This window comes from Melanerpes formicivorus, unplaced genomic scaffold (genome assembly GCF_026170545.1).
Source record: "Melanerpes formicivorus ecotype bairdi unplaced genomic scaffold, bMelFor1.0.p_v2 SCAF_70, whole genome shotgun sequence".
In the NCBI taxonomy this organism is placed as follows: Eukaryota; Metazoa; Chordata; class Aves; order Piciformes; family Picidae; genus Melanerpes; species Melanerpes formicivorus.
Window position 1 is genome coordinate 2,725,423 of NW_027142422.1, and position 18,964 is coordinate 2,744,386.

Consider the following 18,964-nt stretch of genomic DNA (forward strand, 5'->3'; position numbering starts at 1 on the left):
ACAAGCATAACAACTGGCTGATGGCCACAAATCAGTTTATGCAGTGAAGGGCATCTCATTTCAAGTCCCCCTCCAGAAATATTAGACCTGCAACATCCAAGTGCTCTGAAACTCTGACTTACTGTCCCTGCTGAGGAAATCAGCAGGACTCAAGTCATTGGTCCTGAGTGGCCTCCTACCACTCAGTAGTTTTTGTTATCAAGAGGAGAAAACACAAAATAAAAACAAAACTCCAACAACTTCCTGCTGTATTTCAGGTAAAAGTCCTTCTAAAAGATGGACCTTCCTTCAAGTGCAGCATTGGAGAGAAAGCTGAGATGCTTTAGCTTTGGTGGTGCTATAAAATACAGTGTATGGCTCTGAGAAAACTCTCCTCATTTGCAGAAGTCAAATCCAGGATTAAATGCTCAGATAATGAGAGCTGCAGACAGACAGCTATGTGCTTTACATTAGCACTAGCAATCAGATCTATAAAATTCACCACAAACAGCTTTGGACATATTGAGAGCTTGGATAAATTGGTCTTGGGCTTTTCATCATTCATTTATGAAGAGTTGGAGGAGTGGAAGTAAAAAGTTTCAAAGGCAAAGTTCTCCCACTCATTCCCTACTTCTTTCCAAGCTACAGAGCTTAAAAAGATTAAAACCAGAGTGTTTCAGCTATTTTTAGGGGGGTTGTGACATTTTAAATGTGTAAATCAGTGAATTTTAAACTATTACTTCCCTGAGCACAGCTACCTTGAGGCATATTAAGTCATTAATCCAAGAAGACAAACAATAGTAAATAGTCCATAAGCCTGTGAGAACTGAAAGACAACTGCAGATGAATAGGGGGTGGGAAAGCAGGGCTCATCCCTCTGCTGCAACAGGGACCTACAGAGCAAGCTGCTGGCAGGCAGGTCAGCCAGGAGGCATCTCAATGACACCTGTGTCACTGGGTCTAGGTCGGAGACACACAAACCCTGCCAGATAGGCCACTGCTACTGACAGCAACTCATCTGTGCCTTGTGCTTGTATCAGCTTCTGTACCTGCCCCTGATTTACCTTCATGCCAAAAGTGAATATCGTGATGACAATTTTAAACACCAAAGCCAAGGCGAGCTGCCACATGGCTGTGTAGACCCCAGGGCCAGCAGGCCTGTCAGGAATGTCATCCACTGGCCGGGTCATGTTTGGGTCGTTGATATAGTCACAGAGCTGCGATGACTCCAGGGCACCACAATCGTTGAAGAGCTCTGAGATCAGCTCGCTCGTGCTCCGACGGGTGTAGGGGTTGGGGTAGGCGATGATGGCAGTGATAGCTGTTATCACTATGACCTCCAGGACTGGGTATTTCCCAAGTCTGGTGGTTTTGCGCCTCCTGCACCAGGCAATGTTGCAGCGGATGAAGAGGGTCCCCCACAGACCACCGAAGACGCCGAGCAGGATGAAGGGGAAGAGCTCAGCCATGTACCAGGGCGTGTGATATTCCACATAGAACAGGACCAGACGGCTGTTTCCAAAAGGATTGATGGACCGCAGTGTGAAGGCAGCCACGAGAGCAGCAAAAAAAGACCTCCAGAGGGTTTTCAGGGGAAAGTAGTAGCTGACCTAAAAGGAAGCAGAGGCTGTAAAGACTTTGCTGAGTGTGACAGAGGGTGTTAGCTTCAATTGCCATTGCTGTGTGCTTTATCTGATTTTAGAGAGGGCATTAGTCTTTCCCACAGCCCAAACAGGTTCACAAAACTATCAGCAAAGGCATTTTCAGATTTCAGATAGGGAGCAACAACCAGTTAAAAGCCAACAAATCTAAATGCAAAGTTGCTGCCTAGAGATGATGACAAATGCTTGACAGCTTGGCCCATGCAGCAGTGAGCGGAAAGCTGGAGCTCTTCTCCTCCTCAAATTAGACTGAAACACCTCAGTATTTCTTATTACTAGAAATCAAACATTTTGCTTCAGAAGAAAAGTATGTAAGTATTTGAAAACTGAAGCAGCATCTTAGGAAAAGGTATCAAATGAAAACGCATTCATTGAAGCGAGTCAGCTGTCAGGTCTCACCTCTTCCAGACTGAAAAGCACTCCTCCAATCGGAGCCCCAAAGGCAACAGAAACTCCTGCAGCAGCTGCAGCTGACAGCACCTACAAAGCAAATATTCACATACAAGGCATAAGTATTCTGAAACACTGAGAATCCAGACAGGGGATATAGAGATGATGGGAGCCAAGCTCACCTCTCTTCTCTTTCCTTCATTCTTGCTGTACTTTGAGAATAGGCTGCTGAAGAAGTTTCCACAGCAACAGGCCACGTGGACTAGCGGCCCCTCTTTCCCAAGGCTCAGGCCTGAAGATACCACCAGAACCAAGGTGACTGTTTTGATTAAAAGTGTCCACTTTCCCAGGTAGCCCCTAATAATGAACCCACTCAAGATGGTTTTTATCTGGAAAGCAGGAAGAACACATTTAAGAGCTGAAGAAACCTTGTCTACTCTGAACTTGCCAACGGAGTACAAACACCAGTGAGTGCAGTTACCAAATTGCAGATTGCTTGAAAAGAGACAGTAGCAGAGAGAGAGAAACCATAGGTAGGGCATGGCATTCTGTACAAGGGCACAACTTGCAGAATATGGACACCAGGCACTTTCCTTGCAGGCATCCCAGCTGATGGGTATTTCACATCTTCAGTGACTTAGGAAACTTTCTAGCCCTCTTTTCTTTTTTCCTTCCCAATTTATTTTGGTTTTATTTAAAGCCCATCCTAGAAAATGTCCAGTTTTTAACTGGCCCAAGTAACTTAACCCAAGGGAAGCTCTGTATAATCTGCTAACAAGCATGTGTCTTGGCCACAAAAAGTTGGGTGTCCACAAAGTGATGGCTGGAAGCCATTGATTTGTTACTTGAAGCGCTGCCAATGAAGCAGGACGTACATTAAGCTGCCACAGCGGCTTTTGGACATTTTCTACTACAAACAATGTAGATGGGCACCACAACAGATGTTGGACACAGGCATTGAGGTAGGTGAAATGGGAAGACAATCATCTTGTTCCTACGCTATCTCATTGTACAGTTCTCCAACGGGAAAAGGTGGCAAAATGTTTGATTTATTTGGATATTCACACACAAAGAGAAACTCACCTCTGGGATTCCAGAGCCACATGCATAGGGAGCAAACACTCTGACCAGGGAGACTGCCAGGAAAGCAAAACACAGAGCCCACATAATGTATAGAAAATAGTTTAGAATGTAAGCACTTGCACCCTAGAAAAATAACAGTAACAAACATTGTTAGACAAATGCAGGTTGGCAGCTCTCACAGTTCTAGGGGGGATCGTGATGGCAGGGAACATGACCTTTTCATTTACTTGCTAGCTTTCCCAGGAGGGACCACTAACTTCATACACACCAACAATTCATTAACCATGGAAATAAGCAGCATACTATCATATATCTAGCCTGGTCCATAAAATCTGTTTGCAAGGGTCCCAAGCACCTTAAGCAAAGCATCTTCCAAGGGCTGAAAAATTAAGCCCAGCACAAAAAGTTCCAAAACATCAAACAATTCTGCCATAAGGGCAAAAGTGATTGGTGATAAAAAAGCACCTAATGAAGGAACCTGCTCTGCTCATTGCATGGCAGGTGACAGGGGATACATCTCTTCATGAGAGCTGGTAGTCAAAGGTCTCCACACAGATGCTCATCTTTTCAAATGACATCCAGCCAGTTCAGGTCACAAATGGGAAGGATAAATCCATAAAGAAACCCTTCTCTTCTACATGACACTATTGATGATAGGGCTGAAAAGTCATTTGAAAACACACCAGCGTGGCAGATCCCACGCAGACACATCTCAGTCTTTCCCCCTGACATTTTAAAAGCTCTACAGTCAATAGTAAAACATTTCTTCAAACGGAATAGCTTTGCTTTCCTGATAGATTGGAAATGCTAATGGTATCAGCAACAACTGGCTGCCCAGCGCCATAGTGAAAGCATAGCAAGGAGTGGCCTTCAAGCCTGCCACCCTGTCTTCAATGGTCAGCTCAAAACTCTTCAAATCTGCCTTAGAATACCAGGCCCTCCTCACAAGCATAACTTTTTTAGATTCATTTCAGAAACCTCACCTGCAGAGACAGAAGGGAATATAGTCAGAGGCACCAAATGGAGTTTAAAACTTTGACAAATACCCCCTCCCAACATGACACTACAGAACTAAACCCAAGATGAACCTCAGTGCACAAGCTGGTATGACTCCTTCACCTCTAAGTGAACTCTTCCTACCGGATGCAACCCCAGCTGCTCAAGAACATCAGGGCCCCTGCCTTTGCTCTGCAGGACAGCAGCCTGGATATCAACATTATGATAAATCAAACAGGAAAGCAGGCATTAACCAGTTGTATTGTATCTTCAGCTAACAGAGCTCGCCAAGCGTGGTTTCCAGTCATAAAAACCCAGAGCCGAGAAGTCTCCCTGTTTGCAAGCCTGCAAGGAATCAACCTTTAACACCACAGATGCTTGCTAGCTTCATCTTCCAGGTCTCTGTCCAATTGAAAAGACAGCAAGGGAACCACTGCCCTTAGCTTTATATATATCTGAGAAAAGGGCAATTTGTTATGATCCTCTTGTGCTTGCTGAAGTTAGCAGCTGGCTTTGGCCATGACAACAACAGAGCAATATGATGCCATCTCCCAGTGCCCTTAGACTAAGCATTCATGAATCCCACACTTACAGTGATTGACAGCTGCCTGTAGTAACCATGGATCTTTGTTGCTACAGCTGAAGACAGTCTCATGAATGTCTTCTCCCAGTGCTCTTAATTACAAACAGCTATGGCAATATTTACTCTCCCTCTAGAGAAAACTCTGGATATGCTGCCCCAGGGCGAAATTCTCCTGTCAGTGTGAACCTGGAACAACTCCAAAGAAGACCAACACCAACACAAAAATTTGGCCCTACAGTCTTGAGTGAAAGCTGTAGTTTTGCTTCCAAATTCACTGGAGTCAAATTAACTTTGCTTCTTTTTCCTTTTTCTTCTTTCACATCTCAGAAGTCATATGAAATCCATGTCAGCTTGTTAATGCAGCCACACATACACCTACAGCACTGTGGCAGGATGCCACGAGAGTCTATATGGCCAGTTCACTCCTATCCCTCAGGACAACTTCCACTGTTACATTTTCCAGATATCTGGCATTCTGCAGGTCCAATTGCAGCAGCTTCTAATGATTGGTAATAAGAATACCTCTGGTAAGTGAAGCAGTAGCAACTCAGCACAGCAAATGGCTTCACTTCTCACTCATTACACACAATTATTAAGCCCCCGAATCAGCAAAAGCATTAAGCCTGCACAATGGAATCAGCAACTGAAAAGCTCATCCACAGAGATGATCCTGCAGAGGCCTTTTCCACAAGCAGAAGAGACGGGCTCATCCTGCCAAAAATAGTAATGAAGCAAACTCTTGTATCTTAGTTTGCAAGACCAAGCAGTACTTCAGATCTGGTGTTAGTCCAGTTTAAGAATAAATGGAAGACACTGAAAACAAACTCAGAATCCCTCAGGATGCCATCCAGAGCTTGTTTAATTTAGAGGCCAAAAGCTCTGCTCTGTCTCGACTGGGGATCTCACAGCCTGCAGACTCCCTCCTGTGGACATTACAGCAATGTGTCTCCTCAACGTCCTCCAGACAGGAGATTCAAGCTTGCAAAACTGGAAAGTGCATTCCAGGCAGAGAGGAGCTGCCACTCCTGAAGGTCCCAGCTTCGTTGCAGGAGATCCAGAAACCCTGGGACGGGAATCCAGTCTATTGCTGGATCCAATGTCACAAGCCACGGAAGACACCAGGTCCTTTCCTCTGCCTTGGATAAGCATAAGGCACCAGAAATGGGGTCCTCAGCTTCAGGAGTTGGGACTTAGCTAGATCTTCAAAATTGGGAAACCCCAGGTCACCAGATACTGGCTAGACATCTAGCTGAAGTGAGTGGCATGTGATATTCTTTAACACATCCATCCCTCCAGTAAATTTCAGGTTTTGAAGCTCTCTCACATCAAAAAAACTCTCCATCTGCTCTTTGGAAGCAGCTCAGGACCTGGGGGATGAAGGACATAATTGTCCTACAAAACAGTGAGTAGGGAAGGAAACATAGCCTGGTATGTACCTGAGGGACTGTTATGTTTTATCAAGGCTCTGGCCTCATTTTATGGCAGAACTAGAATAAAAAAGCATTTTTCAAGAGATGCCCTGGGAAGCACCACAGTTCTCACTGAGAAAATGCACACAGGGTTAATCACAGACATAAATCAGCAAAACCACCAGGAAGAACCTTCCTGTCCACTGTGACAGTGCACTAGGGTGGGAGAAGCCAAATTTGGATGCAGGAAAAATGCCAATGTTCAGGGTAGCCACCTAGCTGATTTTGATTGAAGTTTAAAAATGGATAGCAGCCCAGGCCCCCTGTGACTCCAGGTGTTCTGAGACACTTTTTGATTCACACAGGGTATAAAAAAAGAGAAGGGCAGAACTCCTGGTTTTCCAGTCTCCATCACAGTCAGCACTAAAGCCCTGAGACCTCCCCCAGGTCAGGCAGATATTGCTTATGGAATATTCTTTTGAGTTCCTTTGCAGCATGCTTACTTGGTTATTTTTCCCTTTCAGAGAAACTCTCTGGAGGGAACATCAGCAAGTATGAAAAAGGTCATTCCCTGGCCTGCTGTGATCCCAGCTTAATCAGGTCGTCCATACCTCCGACTGGCTTACAAGAAGTTCTGACCATTTCTGCCACTGGGGACATTTGTCCCTGTCATCAAATGTAGTTTCATTAGATGTCCAGCAGCACTGCTCGTGGCTGTACCAGAAGGCTGACAGGCAGACACCCTCTTTCAGGTCTGTCATCCAATCCACAGCTAAATCTATCACTCCAGCTAATGTGCCTGAGGGAAGAAATGCAGAGAAAGAAACAGCGGCATTAGAACATATCAAGTTGCAAGGAAAACACATATCTAATTATAGTATCAGGAAAAAACCCCAAAGCACCATGATTTGGGGCAGCAGCTGCAGTGTAAGCATGAATATACCAAAGAATGCAATGCAATAATAAGTTTGCAAGCAGACAGCCACACTAGCTTGCTGCCTTCTCTCATAAGCTTGTCTTTCAAATACTTTCTCACACTGACTGATTGCCAAATAGACATAGCATAAACAATGTAGGGTTTGATCCTGCTGTCTGTCCCAGGCAGGTGCACTACTAGACTGAGATAGGGAAGACTCCATGCAGGGTTTCTGTACACATACTAAGCTACCAGTCTCAAATCACCCTGTCAGGGTAGGGGAAGACGAAGAGATGTGTGTTTTCCTATAGCCTCACTGGTCCCAAAGCCACAAGCTTTCTGAAGGATAGTACCCGTACAGAAACTATAGAGATGACAAATTCTGACTTGTGAGCTTAACAGAATCGAGTTCTCTCCATTCATTAGCAATCCAAACATGCAGAATGAAATTATCTTGCCAATCCTCTCCGTACCAAAGTCATCCGGACCGGTTTGTCCCTGGCAATTAGTTACACAGAGCTACAGTGACACCTGGTGGCCGCCAGGCACAAACACAAGTAGACTCAGAATTGTTAGGGTTGGAACCTTAAGGATCATCCAGTTCCGACCCCCCTGCCATGGGCAGGGACATCTCACACTACAGAAGGTTGCTCAGAGCCACATCCAGCCTGGCCTTAAAAACCTCCAGGGGTGAGGCTTCCACCACCTCCCTGGGCAACCTGTGCCAGTCTCCAACCACCCTCCTGGGGAACAACTTCTTCCTCACATCCAATCTCAATCTACCATTTCTATTTTTTTCTCCATTCCCCCCAGTCCTATCATGACCTGACAGCCTAAAAAGTCCCTCCCCAGCTTTCTCATAGGCCCCCTTACGATACTGGAAGGTCACAATAAACTCGCTGTGGCCAGACACCAAAAAAAGAACCCACAGTACAAAAATCCTGCTAAAAATACCTCAGTAGCAATAGTGCCCTGCCCCAGCACCCCACAGCAGATGTGTCCTCACAAAGGCAACAGCAGCAGGAACGGGGAGGCTGGCAGCAGCCAGGTCACAGAAAGGCAGACCTGCATTGGGCCCCAACGTCCCAGGTTTCTGGAAAGCAAACCACCAGCTGATAGAAGAGTCCTGTGAAGCTTTCCAAACCCTCTCAGGCACAATGGAAAGTAGAAGTCAGCATTGTTTTCATAAGTAATCAGCAATATGATTTCAGGGAAAGAGTAATGGGTTTGAACAGAATTTAATGGTGCATTTCAGCAGGACTAAAACACTGGGGCAAAGTGCAATATAAAATTGGTTTGGTTTATGCTTCCAAATCTTTCAGCTTGGTGGCTGCTGCAGAGAATGCAATTGCACAAAGCAGGGCTGGGGGCTGCTTGCGTTTCCCCTAGCAGCCGGGGCAAACAGGTGAGCTCAGGAGCTGCTTGATTGGACCTGGAAGTCATTTTCTGCTTTTCATTTTTGTTGAAAGGGAAGTGGGGGTGGTGGGGGTGGGGTGGTGATTAAATATTGATTTGTTTGTTTATATCTTTATATACCTCTCTGCTTTTCCTTTGGCTGTGATGGCCAACACACCTCCTTCGCAATGCCCTAATGGCAGTGATACAAATGTTACAAATTTGCTCCTCATTCAGCTCTCACATCCAGCAAAATCTCATCACCTGCTCTCTGGAAGGAGCTCAGCACCAGAGGGATGAAGGAATGACCTACAAAACACTAACTGAGGAAGGAAGCATAGTCTGGCATGTATCTGATGTACTATTATGCCCTCCCTAATAACTTTTGTCAAGACTCTGGGTTCATTTCACAGGAGAACCAGAATTACAAAGCAAGCATTTTTCAAGAGATGGCCTGGGAAATCTCTCAGTTCTCAGTGAGAAGATGCACGCAGGGCCTCTCACAGACATGAAGCAGCAAAACCACAAGGAAGAACTGATCTGCAGCTTACCCTGGACCTCCATCCCCACACCAGCCATACCAGCATTAGAGCTTCTCAGAGGTCAGCAGCTCTGGCTCTCAACAGCCTTGAGGATTTCAGCATAACCTTTCATTGCACACTGGAACTGAGACAAACCTTCTGGAATATTTTTACTGAAACAGGATTGTGTGAGTGTGTAACACATTCTCTGTATGAGTGAGGAGATTCCTGACCAGCTTGTGGAAGGTCACTAGAGCCCTCAAAAGCTTGCTCTAACTTCATTTACAAACAGAATTCTCCATCCCAGATGAAGCCAACCCTGGCCTTCAGGCGGGGCTCAGCAGCCCTGGCAGCACACAGTGTATCAGACTGTCTTCCCAACTCCTTCTTCCATCAAAGCCACCTGGAAGTTGTGAAAATGTACATGATGCTTTTCCTGAGCAGTGGGATACAAGAGCACCCTGACATCACTGAAAAAGCATAAAAAGTGGCAGCTGCTGCAATGTGGTAAAAGCAGCACAGCTTTCCAAGCTGGAAGATGTGCTACACTGAGCAGAAGAGAGGAGCAACTCAAGAAGCTAATGAATTTGCCATCTGAGTTTGTGAAGGCTATGAAATATGTAATGTCTGTCTGGCCTGGGAGCAGCCCCCAAGCTGAGTCTGGATTTATATTTCCCTTCATGCATGTAGAAAGAAGATAACCCAGTGGGGATGGAGCAATTTACGAAGCTCCCCCTCAGGTGTCCACAAGAATATTTTCACTGCGTCATCATAATCTACTTGCACAATTAAAGTCAGTGAAGACATGGGGGGGAAAAATAATCCCACCAATAAGACTTCTTTCTGTGACTCAAGGATTCAGAGAGCCAAAGTAGCCCACCGAGTGTAAAGTGCTCAGATGTGTGTTCCCAGAAGCAAGAGAGAAATCCCTCTGCTGCTGAACAACATTTTTCCTAGGTCAGCCCTCAGCAGGAGACTTTGCAAGTGGGTATCCTTGTGAGTGTTCCTAACTGCATGGAAGCACAGCAGTCTCTTTAGCTTGAAACATCAGTGGGGAAACAATGAAGCAAAAGGAGAAGCAGATGGCATTGAAGGAAACTTGGCTGAGATGGTTTCAGGTGTGATTGTGACACTAACATACACATACCTGCCAGCAGTCCTATAAGAAGCATTACAACCCATCCTGACCAGGCATCCAGCAAACTCTTGATGAATTCCCATATGGATTCCTTACTCTTGCTTGTAATCTGAAATCAAACATATCTTTATTTACCACACAGAAACACATGCCATATAACCACAGGCACACTGCTGACCCAGGCTGGCACAAATCTTTTTGGTGCATAATTTTTTAGATACAAAATATTTAACCTCCCAGAAGGCACACACAATTTCCCTGCTCCCCACCCAGTCCCAAAAACCTTTTGGAGATGCTCTGCAGAGTAAGTTGCCAGAAGCTCTTCCATCTTTACAAGCTCAAGAAAACCCAAAACCGACAACCCCCTACATCCATCTTTTGGGGAGTCCTCCTCAAGTCATACAATAAGGCAGGAAGGAATAACTTTGGAGAGCTGTTTGGTTTTGTCACCACCAGGACAGCTGTGATCCAGGGAGTGAGCTGCCCCAGACACCTTTACCTTTCTGTGGCGGTCGGTGTCGCGCGACTTCTCCCGCAGCCAGTCGATTGTGTGGAAATCTTCGTAAGTTCCAACATCGGGGAAAGGCTCATCCAGAAAATCCATCAGGTTGCCAGAACCATTCATGTCTCCTGCATTGACCATGTTAGGATCTGCACACAGAGCAAAGCCAAGCATGTCAATACATGGATGCAGCTTTGCCAGCAATTTCAGAACCAAGTTTTCCACAACGCCTCCACACACCACGCAGTCGGGAGAGCATGAGGCAGCAGTCCTGGCGGTACTCACTGGAAGCTACACACTGCCACCAGAAAAAGTTTGGCTGAAGACTAATGTGACAGCTCAGCACAGCCTAAGAAGCACAGCACACTTCTACATCACTTAACAGAGCATTGCTCCAAAGAGTGACCAATCCCATCCAGCCTAAAAGAGGTGTCTGGCAAACGTGGTCTGCCAAAGAGTGCCTAGGGTTTGTAATCTGAACTGGTAAGCCTAGCAAACAAACAAGAGAACCCAAACAACAGCAACAAACTCTAGCAAAAGGATACAAAAAAAATAAAGACAAGAAAACACTTAAGAAAAAAAGATAGGGACAGCTGAAAACATCAGGAGTTTTACAGACTGACTGCAGAGCCTGCAGCTCCTTGATGGACAAGATCACTTCTGCAGGTCACTGATGTGGCTAGCGAGGTACTCATGACTGCTACCCACTTCCCTCCATCAGGTATGCAAACAAAGATCTCACAAGTAAAGAACTTGGATCTTTGAGTCTGTGAGGGAATTTCTCAGTCTGTAACTGGCACTGCCTCTATACCCTGCTGCTCTGCTCAGCTCCCTTTTCACCACTGCCTTTTCACCACTCCCCTTGTCTCCATTTTCATCTGGTTTACTCCAGTCGTCTCCCTTCAAGTTTTCCCGCTGGTGGAGACTTTGGCAATGTAACAAGCATGAATACTGTTCTGTCAGCGTCTGCTCTCTGCTCCACCGAGTGGGACTGCTTCGGATGACACAGGCCAAGCGGCTGAGAAAAGCATGTTCTGACCAGGCAACAAGCAGCTCACCATTATAATGCTATAGAAGCCCTTTCAGGTAATCTCCAAGCACTGTGGAATGTTTGAAAGCGAATCAGGCAAGTGAGCAACAGCCTGGGGAAGGAAACCGAATGCAGAGCAAGTGCCCCTCATGGTATTGCTGAGCAGGAACAAGCTGCGGCAGGACTGAGGCGATTTAACGAGCAGCAGTCAGGAGCAGTGGTTTTGAGAACAGCAGTTCTTTGCCAAACAGATGGAAGCACACTCCCACATTTGCTACAGAAAATGAGAGTCTGAAGGTGGGATGCTGTGGCTGACACCATGAAGCTGAAGTCACAAATGGACCTTGACTTCAGTGTCTCGAAAAGCATTCCAAAGACTGGGATGGGAAGGTGAAAGGAGGTGCAAGGATTAGACCATGCCATTGCTTAGCCACACTGTGATACTTTGCAGATCATCTACTTCAGTCTGTACTTCCCATACAGCACAGAAGGACCTGTAAAGAGCAAGCACTTGGGACTGCTTGCCTGCATGATGCAGTCTACCCCCTACATAAACAAACTTCTGGGAACTCCTGCTGAAAACTTTGGCAAGTCAGTCTCAATGCTATAAGCAAGCTGCACAACATGCTAGTTATGTCACACAAAATAGCTTTACAAGTGCGTTGTCAGTGCCCAGCACACGACAGTGTTTGGATGGATAATACCAGGCCAGACCACAAGTATGCAGGATAATTACAATCTCATCCTGAATCTACCCCAAAAATACGTGCTGCACAACACATCCAGGGAGAGAAGAATGTGCTGGAGACCACAGGGCCATGGAAGACTAAGGAATTAAATAAACTTTGAACTCTAGGTAGCAAACTCTAGGTAGCACACACAGAACTAGAAGTTGCAGCTAGCTGGATGATTATCAGCCTGAACTCAGTTATAGACATTTTAATTCAATAGACATAGATTAGGATCAAATTAACTTAATCCAAACATGAATTGTTAAAAAGAGGTGTCTTCCAGAAACTGTGAACTGGGCCAACCTGATGTTCAGTCCCTGATCACCAAGTCACCCATGCTTGGTGCACGACACTCTGAAGCCAGGAAGAAAGAGACATTGCCCATCGGAGGCAGAGCACAAGAACAGCTTGAGGTAAGGGTCAAAAGAGCAAGGCCATATATCAGCCTGTGATGCTTGCTTTAGGAAGCAAGGGAAATTTTAAGTGAGTAACCACTGAAATCTCCTCTGTAAAGAAAGCAAAGAAGAGATTAGTGCAAACAACCTGCAAAAGCCAGAGTGTGAGCACAGTGAGGGGCCTGATGGGCTGGGAGAAGCCAAACAGCACAGCAAGTACGGCATGGCTTGCAGGTCTCTGCTGTTGCATTTACTCACATTCTGCTATTTCTCAAAGAACCAAAAGGTAGTAGAATTATCCTCTTAAAGGCCCTGGTTTTTATGCAGGCCTCCCTCACAGTGAGCGAACTGATTGATTGGGACCAGCTGCAGGATATGCTGCAGCTTGGAGCTAAGTTTTATAGAAGATCGATAAATTACATTTACAGTGGAAATGCTGACAACCTCTTAGCTTTACAGCACTGTTACAGCATGTGCAATTACAAAGGCCAAGGCTCTGCTGGTGAACTGACATTCTAGATATTATATTGACAGACTGATCAGCTCTGAAAAGTATTTGACATGGCAAGCACAGACCAAAACATCCCATGGCTCAAAGAAGCAGAGAAGGATACTGATGGGAAACAACTAGCTGAACAGTCATCAAAGGAAAAGTCTTGGCCCTGGCCTGTTGCTGCTAGACATGCTAGCTCCCTGCTACATTCTCCTCATCCTGTTTTCTGTTTTAATTGGACACATTGCACCAAGGCAGGCAGTTTGCTTTTTAATGCAATTCCAACAAGTTTCAAGTTACTGTCAACAGATCACAGTTACTGAATTACTTCAGCACTTCAAATGTTTGTAGCAGATGAACGTTCACCTACACACTTTCATGTGTATGCTGCGCTCCTTGAAGACAGTGCCACGTGAAACATAACTGCATGCAGCAAAGCACACCTCTCTGCAGTGAATCTCCTGCTGTAGCATAAGGAAGAAGTGAACCTGGCAAGTGTCTGGGAAGGAAAAACAGAAGCCTAAAGGCCATTTGTAACTTCCTCAATTCACATTTGTTTGGAGAGATTATTCCAGGGCATCCAAAGCAAGCACCATCTGTTCCATCTCTTCCAAAAGTGGTGTGAGTTAGCCAGCACACAAAAGCAGAGCACAGTGCACCTCAGGGCTTTTCTCTGCTTCAGCACCAATACACATACAGTGACAAAGCAGGGAAGATCCTACTGCAGGCACAATACTTTTAGGTGGTTCCACTTCAATCATGACTCCATCAGAGTCGAGCATGCCACCGATTCAGTGCTCGGCCATATGCTGTGCCTGGACAGCACTGCATGACAGAAGGTACTGCACATACCAAGGAGTGGGGGGGGGGGGGGGGTGTGAAACTTCTGGCATTTATGTTCCATAATACTGGATAATGACAATGCAATCTTATTACTTTAATGGGTGGTGGTCATGACAAGACCTCTGTGTGCTGCTTTGTCACTGTCTACTCCCTTAAAACTTGTATTGACCATTCCTAGTACTGTATTCTCACAACAGCCAAGCACAGTGCCCCAGCCTCATGGCCATTAACTGCTCAGTGTGCTCTGCTGAGCAAAGGCACTTTGTCTTGAGAGCTGGGTGCTCTGTCAGCATGCATCCACCTCTCATCACAAGGGACTTAGACCGAGTCAGAGAGATGGATGCAGAGCACTCTCCACTGAAGGCCTTGAATCCAGGCAATTGGGAGGTCAGTGCTGCCCACAGAGTGAGCTGGGAAAGTATTTAGAAAGAGCTGCCAGAGGATAAGGCTAAGGGAGAAAGTTCCTAGAGATGAGCACAGTTACATGGCAGGCCTTCAGTACCACCTGGCAAGAGACCATGGGCAGCATCTATATACGAGTGGATGGCACTGCAGGCTCTCAGCCTCCTGTCACACAAGCACAGGCAGGCTGCAGTATCAGAAACATTCCTGGAAAATACAGGCAGCATTTCACTCTATGGCCCCACCACACACACATTAAGGAGTTTCCTGGTTTGTACATCTTGGCAAGCTAAACAGGGTCGCATCTTTGATGTGCAGCTTTACCCTGACTAACCTCCATGGAAAAAATTATGAAGCCAAAGCAGAGCTCAAAAAACACAGGGCACCAGATCACAGGGGAGAGGGCCTGAGAGGGAAGGGGAAAGTGGGAGGGAACATTTGGGATAAACGGTGGAAAGCTGAGGCACAAAAGGGTCCTCTCGCCCACAGTCTCCAACTGCCCCGTCTTAAACAAAACACAGGCTCATGGGGTGAGCAGGGTATCTCATCAGGGAGACAACAGGGCTGGCTGGGGCTGCAGGTAGCAGGAGGCATGGGCGCACATGGAGCACACCAGCAGACCCCAGGCACTGATAACCAACCATCAGGGCTTCCTGACTTTTCAGCAAAGGCCCTCCTCCTTTTCTCCTGGGAGGCCCCTGGCTCATCGTGCTCCTTTTCCTCCCAGGGGTGAACCTCCCCTGCTCCCCACCCCTTCAGGGGACAAATCCCACCAAATACCATGTCTGGTTCTCTGATTGAGTTGTCTTGGAAAGCCTGTGCAAAATTAATTCAGCTGCTGCGTTATGTCAGAAAGGAAAGGGGAAAAAAGTATCCCAGCTCTTCTCTCATGAGCTGTGAGTGGAATTTTCACACTCACATAACTCAGAATCGGCTCCATAGAAGGCAAATGCTGAACCCACTTCTCTCTTTCCACTGACTTTCTTAATAAGTTTAGTTGTTGGTGTAGGTGTCAGGGCGGCTCTTTGTCTCCTCACTCAGAAACAAGGGAGGAGAAGAGAAAGGGGGTGAAAAGCAATTCTTAGACTGCCAAAAAAAAGAGGGAAATGCATCCAGAGAGAACAGAGTTGCTCTGCCAGAAGGGAAACAACCTGGCAAATAGTTATTCCTAAGAAGCTGACTCCTTAAAGGGGATGCTCAATGATATTAAATACACCTCTCACTGAAAACTTTGAAGCTTTCAGCTTGCCATCAAGCTGATAAACCTGCAGTAGAAAAGCCATTAATCTGTTCTAGCATGTCATTTTCATGACGTGAGCGTAGGTAGTGAGTCATATTCACACAGATGGAGGGCAATGTTTTCCTCTTCACGGGGCACTGGGTTTACTGCTGCGTATGATGCTGATGGGCTGCGCAGTTAGAGGCGAGGTAGTTCACATCACCAAGAGGAAGCTCCCCCACCAGCAAGATGAAGCAAGCTTTTCCTTGGGATGAGAGCAATACTATACAAGTCTTTTAGGAACAGCAACCTACTGTAACCCTGCCAGAGTTTCTCCTTTTTGGTATTAAAGATGATGTGTGGTTGTTTGGTTATGCTGGAGTAGTGATGGAGAAAGCCAAGAAAACCCAGTTCCTGGTGTGCCTGTATGTACGCACAAGCAAATCAGACTCCACTCTACAGCCTGATCTCATATCCCTAAATGGAAAAATCAACACACACATACACACCTTGGACACCCTGCAAGCTGTAGCTCAACAGCAAAAGCAAAGTGGCGAAGGACTGGTACCTATGAGCACTGTGCTGCTGTTTGAGAGTCATGAACCACGCTGAGCGAAGAGCTGGTCAGACCTGAGCGAGGCTCAGATGCCACAATACACATGCAGTGTCCCTGATCTGTGGGTGAGGTGAAGGTGGGAGCCTCTCTGTTTGCCCTGCACAAGGGCTGGGCTACAGTGACAATCATGTTCACTTTCCCTTGCTGCTGAACAAACACCTGGCTTCACAGTAAAGCAGACCCCAGACTACAGAGGTTATGGCATTTCAAGAGCCTGTTTACCCCAGAGTAAATGCTTCTCTCCAACACCATCCTCTTCCCCTTCTCCAGTCCTTGTTTAAAAGCCACCAGCCACTACCTTTGAAAAAGTACTACCTTTACAAGGCAAATCTCAGTGCCTGCAGGTGCTGAGTATCCATACAGCTATGTGTTGGAGCCAGGCATGGCACCACAAGACTGACAGGCAAAGAGCCCTTCCAACTCCAGAGCCAACCTTTTATACTAAGTAACTATAACAAGACTTAAGTCCCTGATTTCCAACTTGTCCTAGGATACATTTAGGCTGATGCCTTGTCTTTTGCTGCACAAAAGAAGTCTGACTCAGATCAGGAGGCCAGGAGAACTACCACCCTGTGTGTATTTCCACAGGGCATTCAAACATGACTGGGGGCAGGGAAGTGGGGCAAATCCCACCTGTGGCAGCTCTGCTGTGCACTTCCTGTGGGCACAGAGCCAAGCCTCCATGTGCTCGGTGAGCAAGAGCACAGCTCAACTGACTCCCAGCGCTGGAGAGAGCTGACCCAGCCCTGACTTCAGAGGGAGTCAAGAGAACAACCCCACCACAGGTATTATCGAGATGCAACACCCCACCACCTCATACAGGGCCAAGTTTGCATTTCTACCACTTGTGAGGCTGTCTTGGAAAAACCTCAAGGTTCTGTGGGAGAAAAATCAAACTGAAATTCATTTTCCATGTCAGTTTCAAAGAAATTAAGTCCATTTTGGTCTTCAGCAACTTTCTATATACTCCCCCAGCCCCTTTGTTTCCTGATCCTGACATCGCTGCGTACCTGGTCGCTAGAAACCAGAATTCATCTTTCACTAGGATGTAAAAGCTGCTTCAGCACATGAGATCCAAAAGCTGCCCAGGGAGTGTATGGGTGAGCACACGGGGACCCCAGGCCTGCCAGCTGTGCAGTTTCCTCCAGTTGTGAGAAAAATTGGTTTGAACAAGTAGGAGATTTCCAAGAATAGGAAACTTCCTGCAGACTACAAGTGAAAAGTCACCTGACCCTCTGCCTGGTGAAGCTGCAGCTGAGTCATTCTCTATTCTCTGGCAGAGGCACAGAGTTAATTATTAGACTCCTTTAAAAATAATGAAAAAAGGTTAAATTTCGTTTTTCTGAAAAGTATAAGCTCCAAAATTAATTCAGCACTTTGCTAATGCTTGTGTTACATTCAAACTGCGTGCGCTGACATTTGCATTCGAGTTGCAAACACTGAGAAAGCCTTTTTGAAAACCTGATGTTCATTTGAAAAGCAACAGAGAGAAACAAAAAATCACACAGAAGAGGCACCATTTTTTCTCCACAAATATCACAGACTGTTAGGGGCTGGAAGGGACCTCGAAAGATCACCTAGTCCAACCCCCCTGCCAGAGCAGATCACACAAGAACACATCCAGGCAGGTTTTGTACTGGTAAAGAGTGCACCAACACATGACCACACCGGGGAAAGAAAACAGGCTCTGGACTTTGCTTATGTAAATACCAACAGCCCCAAAACACAACCCCCAAAAAACCCAAACAACATTTTAGCCTGGATGTCTCAGCTGTTTGGTGAGCAGCATTTTGTGAGAGTAAAAATCTGCTTGTCATCTCTTATGATCCTTCTGGAAAGTAATTTTTCATGCTTATATGGGTGACAAGCAAAATGCACCTGACACCACAGCAGACATGCAGGAAACCTGCCAGCCGAGGTACAGTCAGCAGCACTTCACCATAAAGGAAAAGCCTCTTTCCCCAAATACATCGAGTAACCCCCTAAACAAGTTAATGCTCATTCCTTTAGGCCCTTAGACACATCTCTCTGTACAACAGCAACTTCCTGAGGGGGCGGGAAGGAAAACAAAACCAAACAAAACAAGAAAGACAGGCAAATAAAGCAGGGAATGCCAGCAAAAGACCGCTGCTGCTGCCCCGCAGAGCTGCTGCTGCTGGCTGCTCGCATCATGCAGCACACACCCGAAGGAGCCATGACAAAACACAGGGACAAAGGGCCTTCTTCAGCTTTAAAGCTCCATCTGGCAGCCGTTCTACTGGCGATGACAGCCGGGAGAAGAGCGCAGAGCCAGCGGGCAGCCTCTGCACCTGCAAAGCCGCTGCCTGCAGGCATCCAAGCCCTTGCCCAGCAGAAACTCCGCCCGGCAGAGCTGCAGCTCCAGGACAGCAGCACGAAAGCAACCGGCGAATCAATTTTTACAAACAATTATGTTGCTTACCTGCGGTGCAACATCATTTAGCCCAGTCCCAAAGATTTTAATAGCATCCTTCCTTGGGTGGTATGGCTGCAAAAGCAGTGATGTCATGGGGAGGAAGCGGTAACAATCATGTGACTGCATCCTCCGTCTATAGGATATCTGATCTGATAGGAGACGGGGCCAGAGGGAGACGGACCCGTCTGTAATCCCGCAGGATTAAACTGCAAGCCTCTTTACTCTGCC

At 46.4% G+C, this 18,964-nt stretch overlaps 1 protein-coding gene across 1 annotated transcript in view; it reads right to left on the minus strand.

The window, feature by feature from the left end:
- CLCN4 (chloride voltage-gated channel 4) overlaps nucleotides 1-18,825 on the minus strand; it is a 31,361-nt gene extending 12,536 nt beyond the window's left edge. Inside the window, exons 1-8 of the mRNA XM_068163153.1 lie at nucleotides 18,743-18,825; nucleotides 10,571-10,722; nucleotides 10,081-10,180; nucleotides 6,713-6,900; nucleotides 3,114-3,236; nucleotides 2,213-2,419; nucleotides 2,040-2,120; nucleotides 1,044-1,589 (exon numbers count right to left, since the gene is read on the minus strand). Coding sequence (XP_068019254.1) covers nucleotides 1,044-1,589; nucleotides 2,040-2,120; nucleotides 2,213-2,419; nucleotides 3,114-3,236; nucleotides 6,713-6,900; nucleotides 10,081-10,180; nucleotides 10,571-10,714 — 1,389 coding nt within the window. The 5' untranslated portion in view covers nucleotides 10,715-10,722; nucleotides 18,743-18,825. The remainder of the gene's footprint in view (nucleotides 1-1,043; nucleotides 1,590-2,039; nucleotides 2,121-2,212; nucleotides 2,420-3,113; nucleotides 3,237-6,712; nucleotides 6,901-10,080; nucleotides 10,181-10,570; nucleotides 10,723-18,742) is intronic.
- Nucleotides 18,826-18,964: the final 139 nt, after the last annotated feature.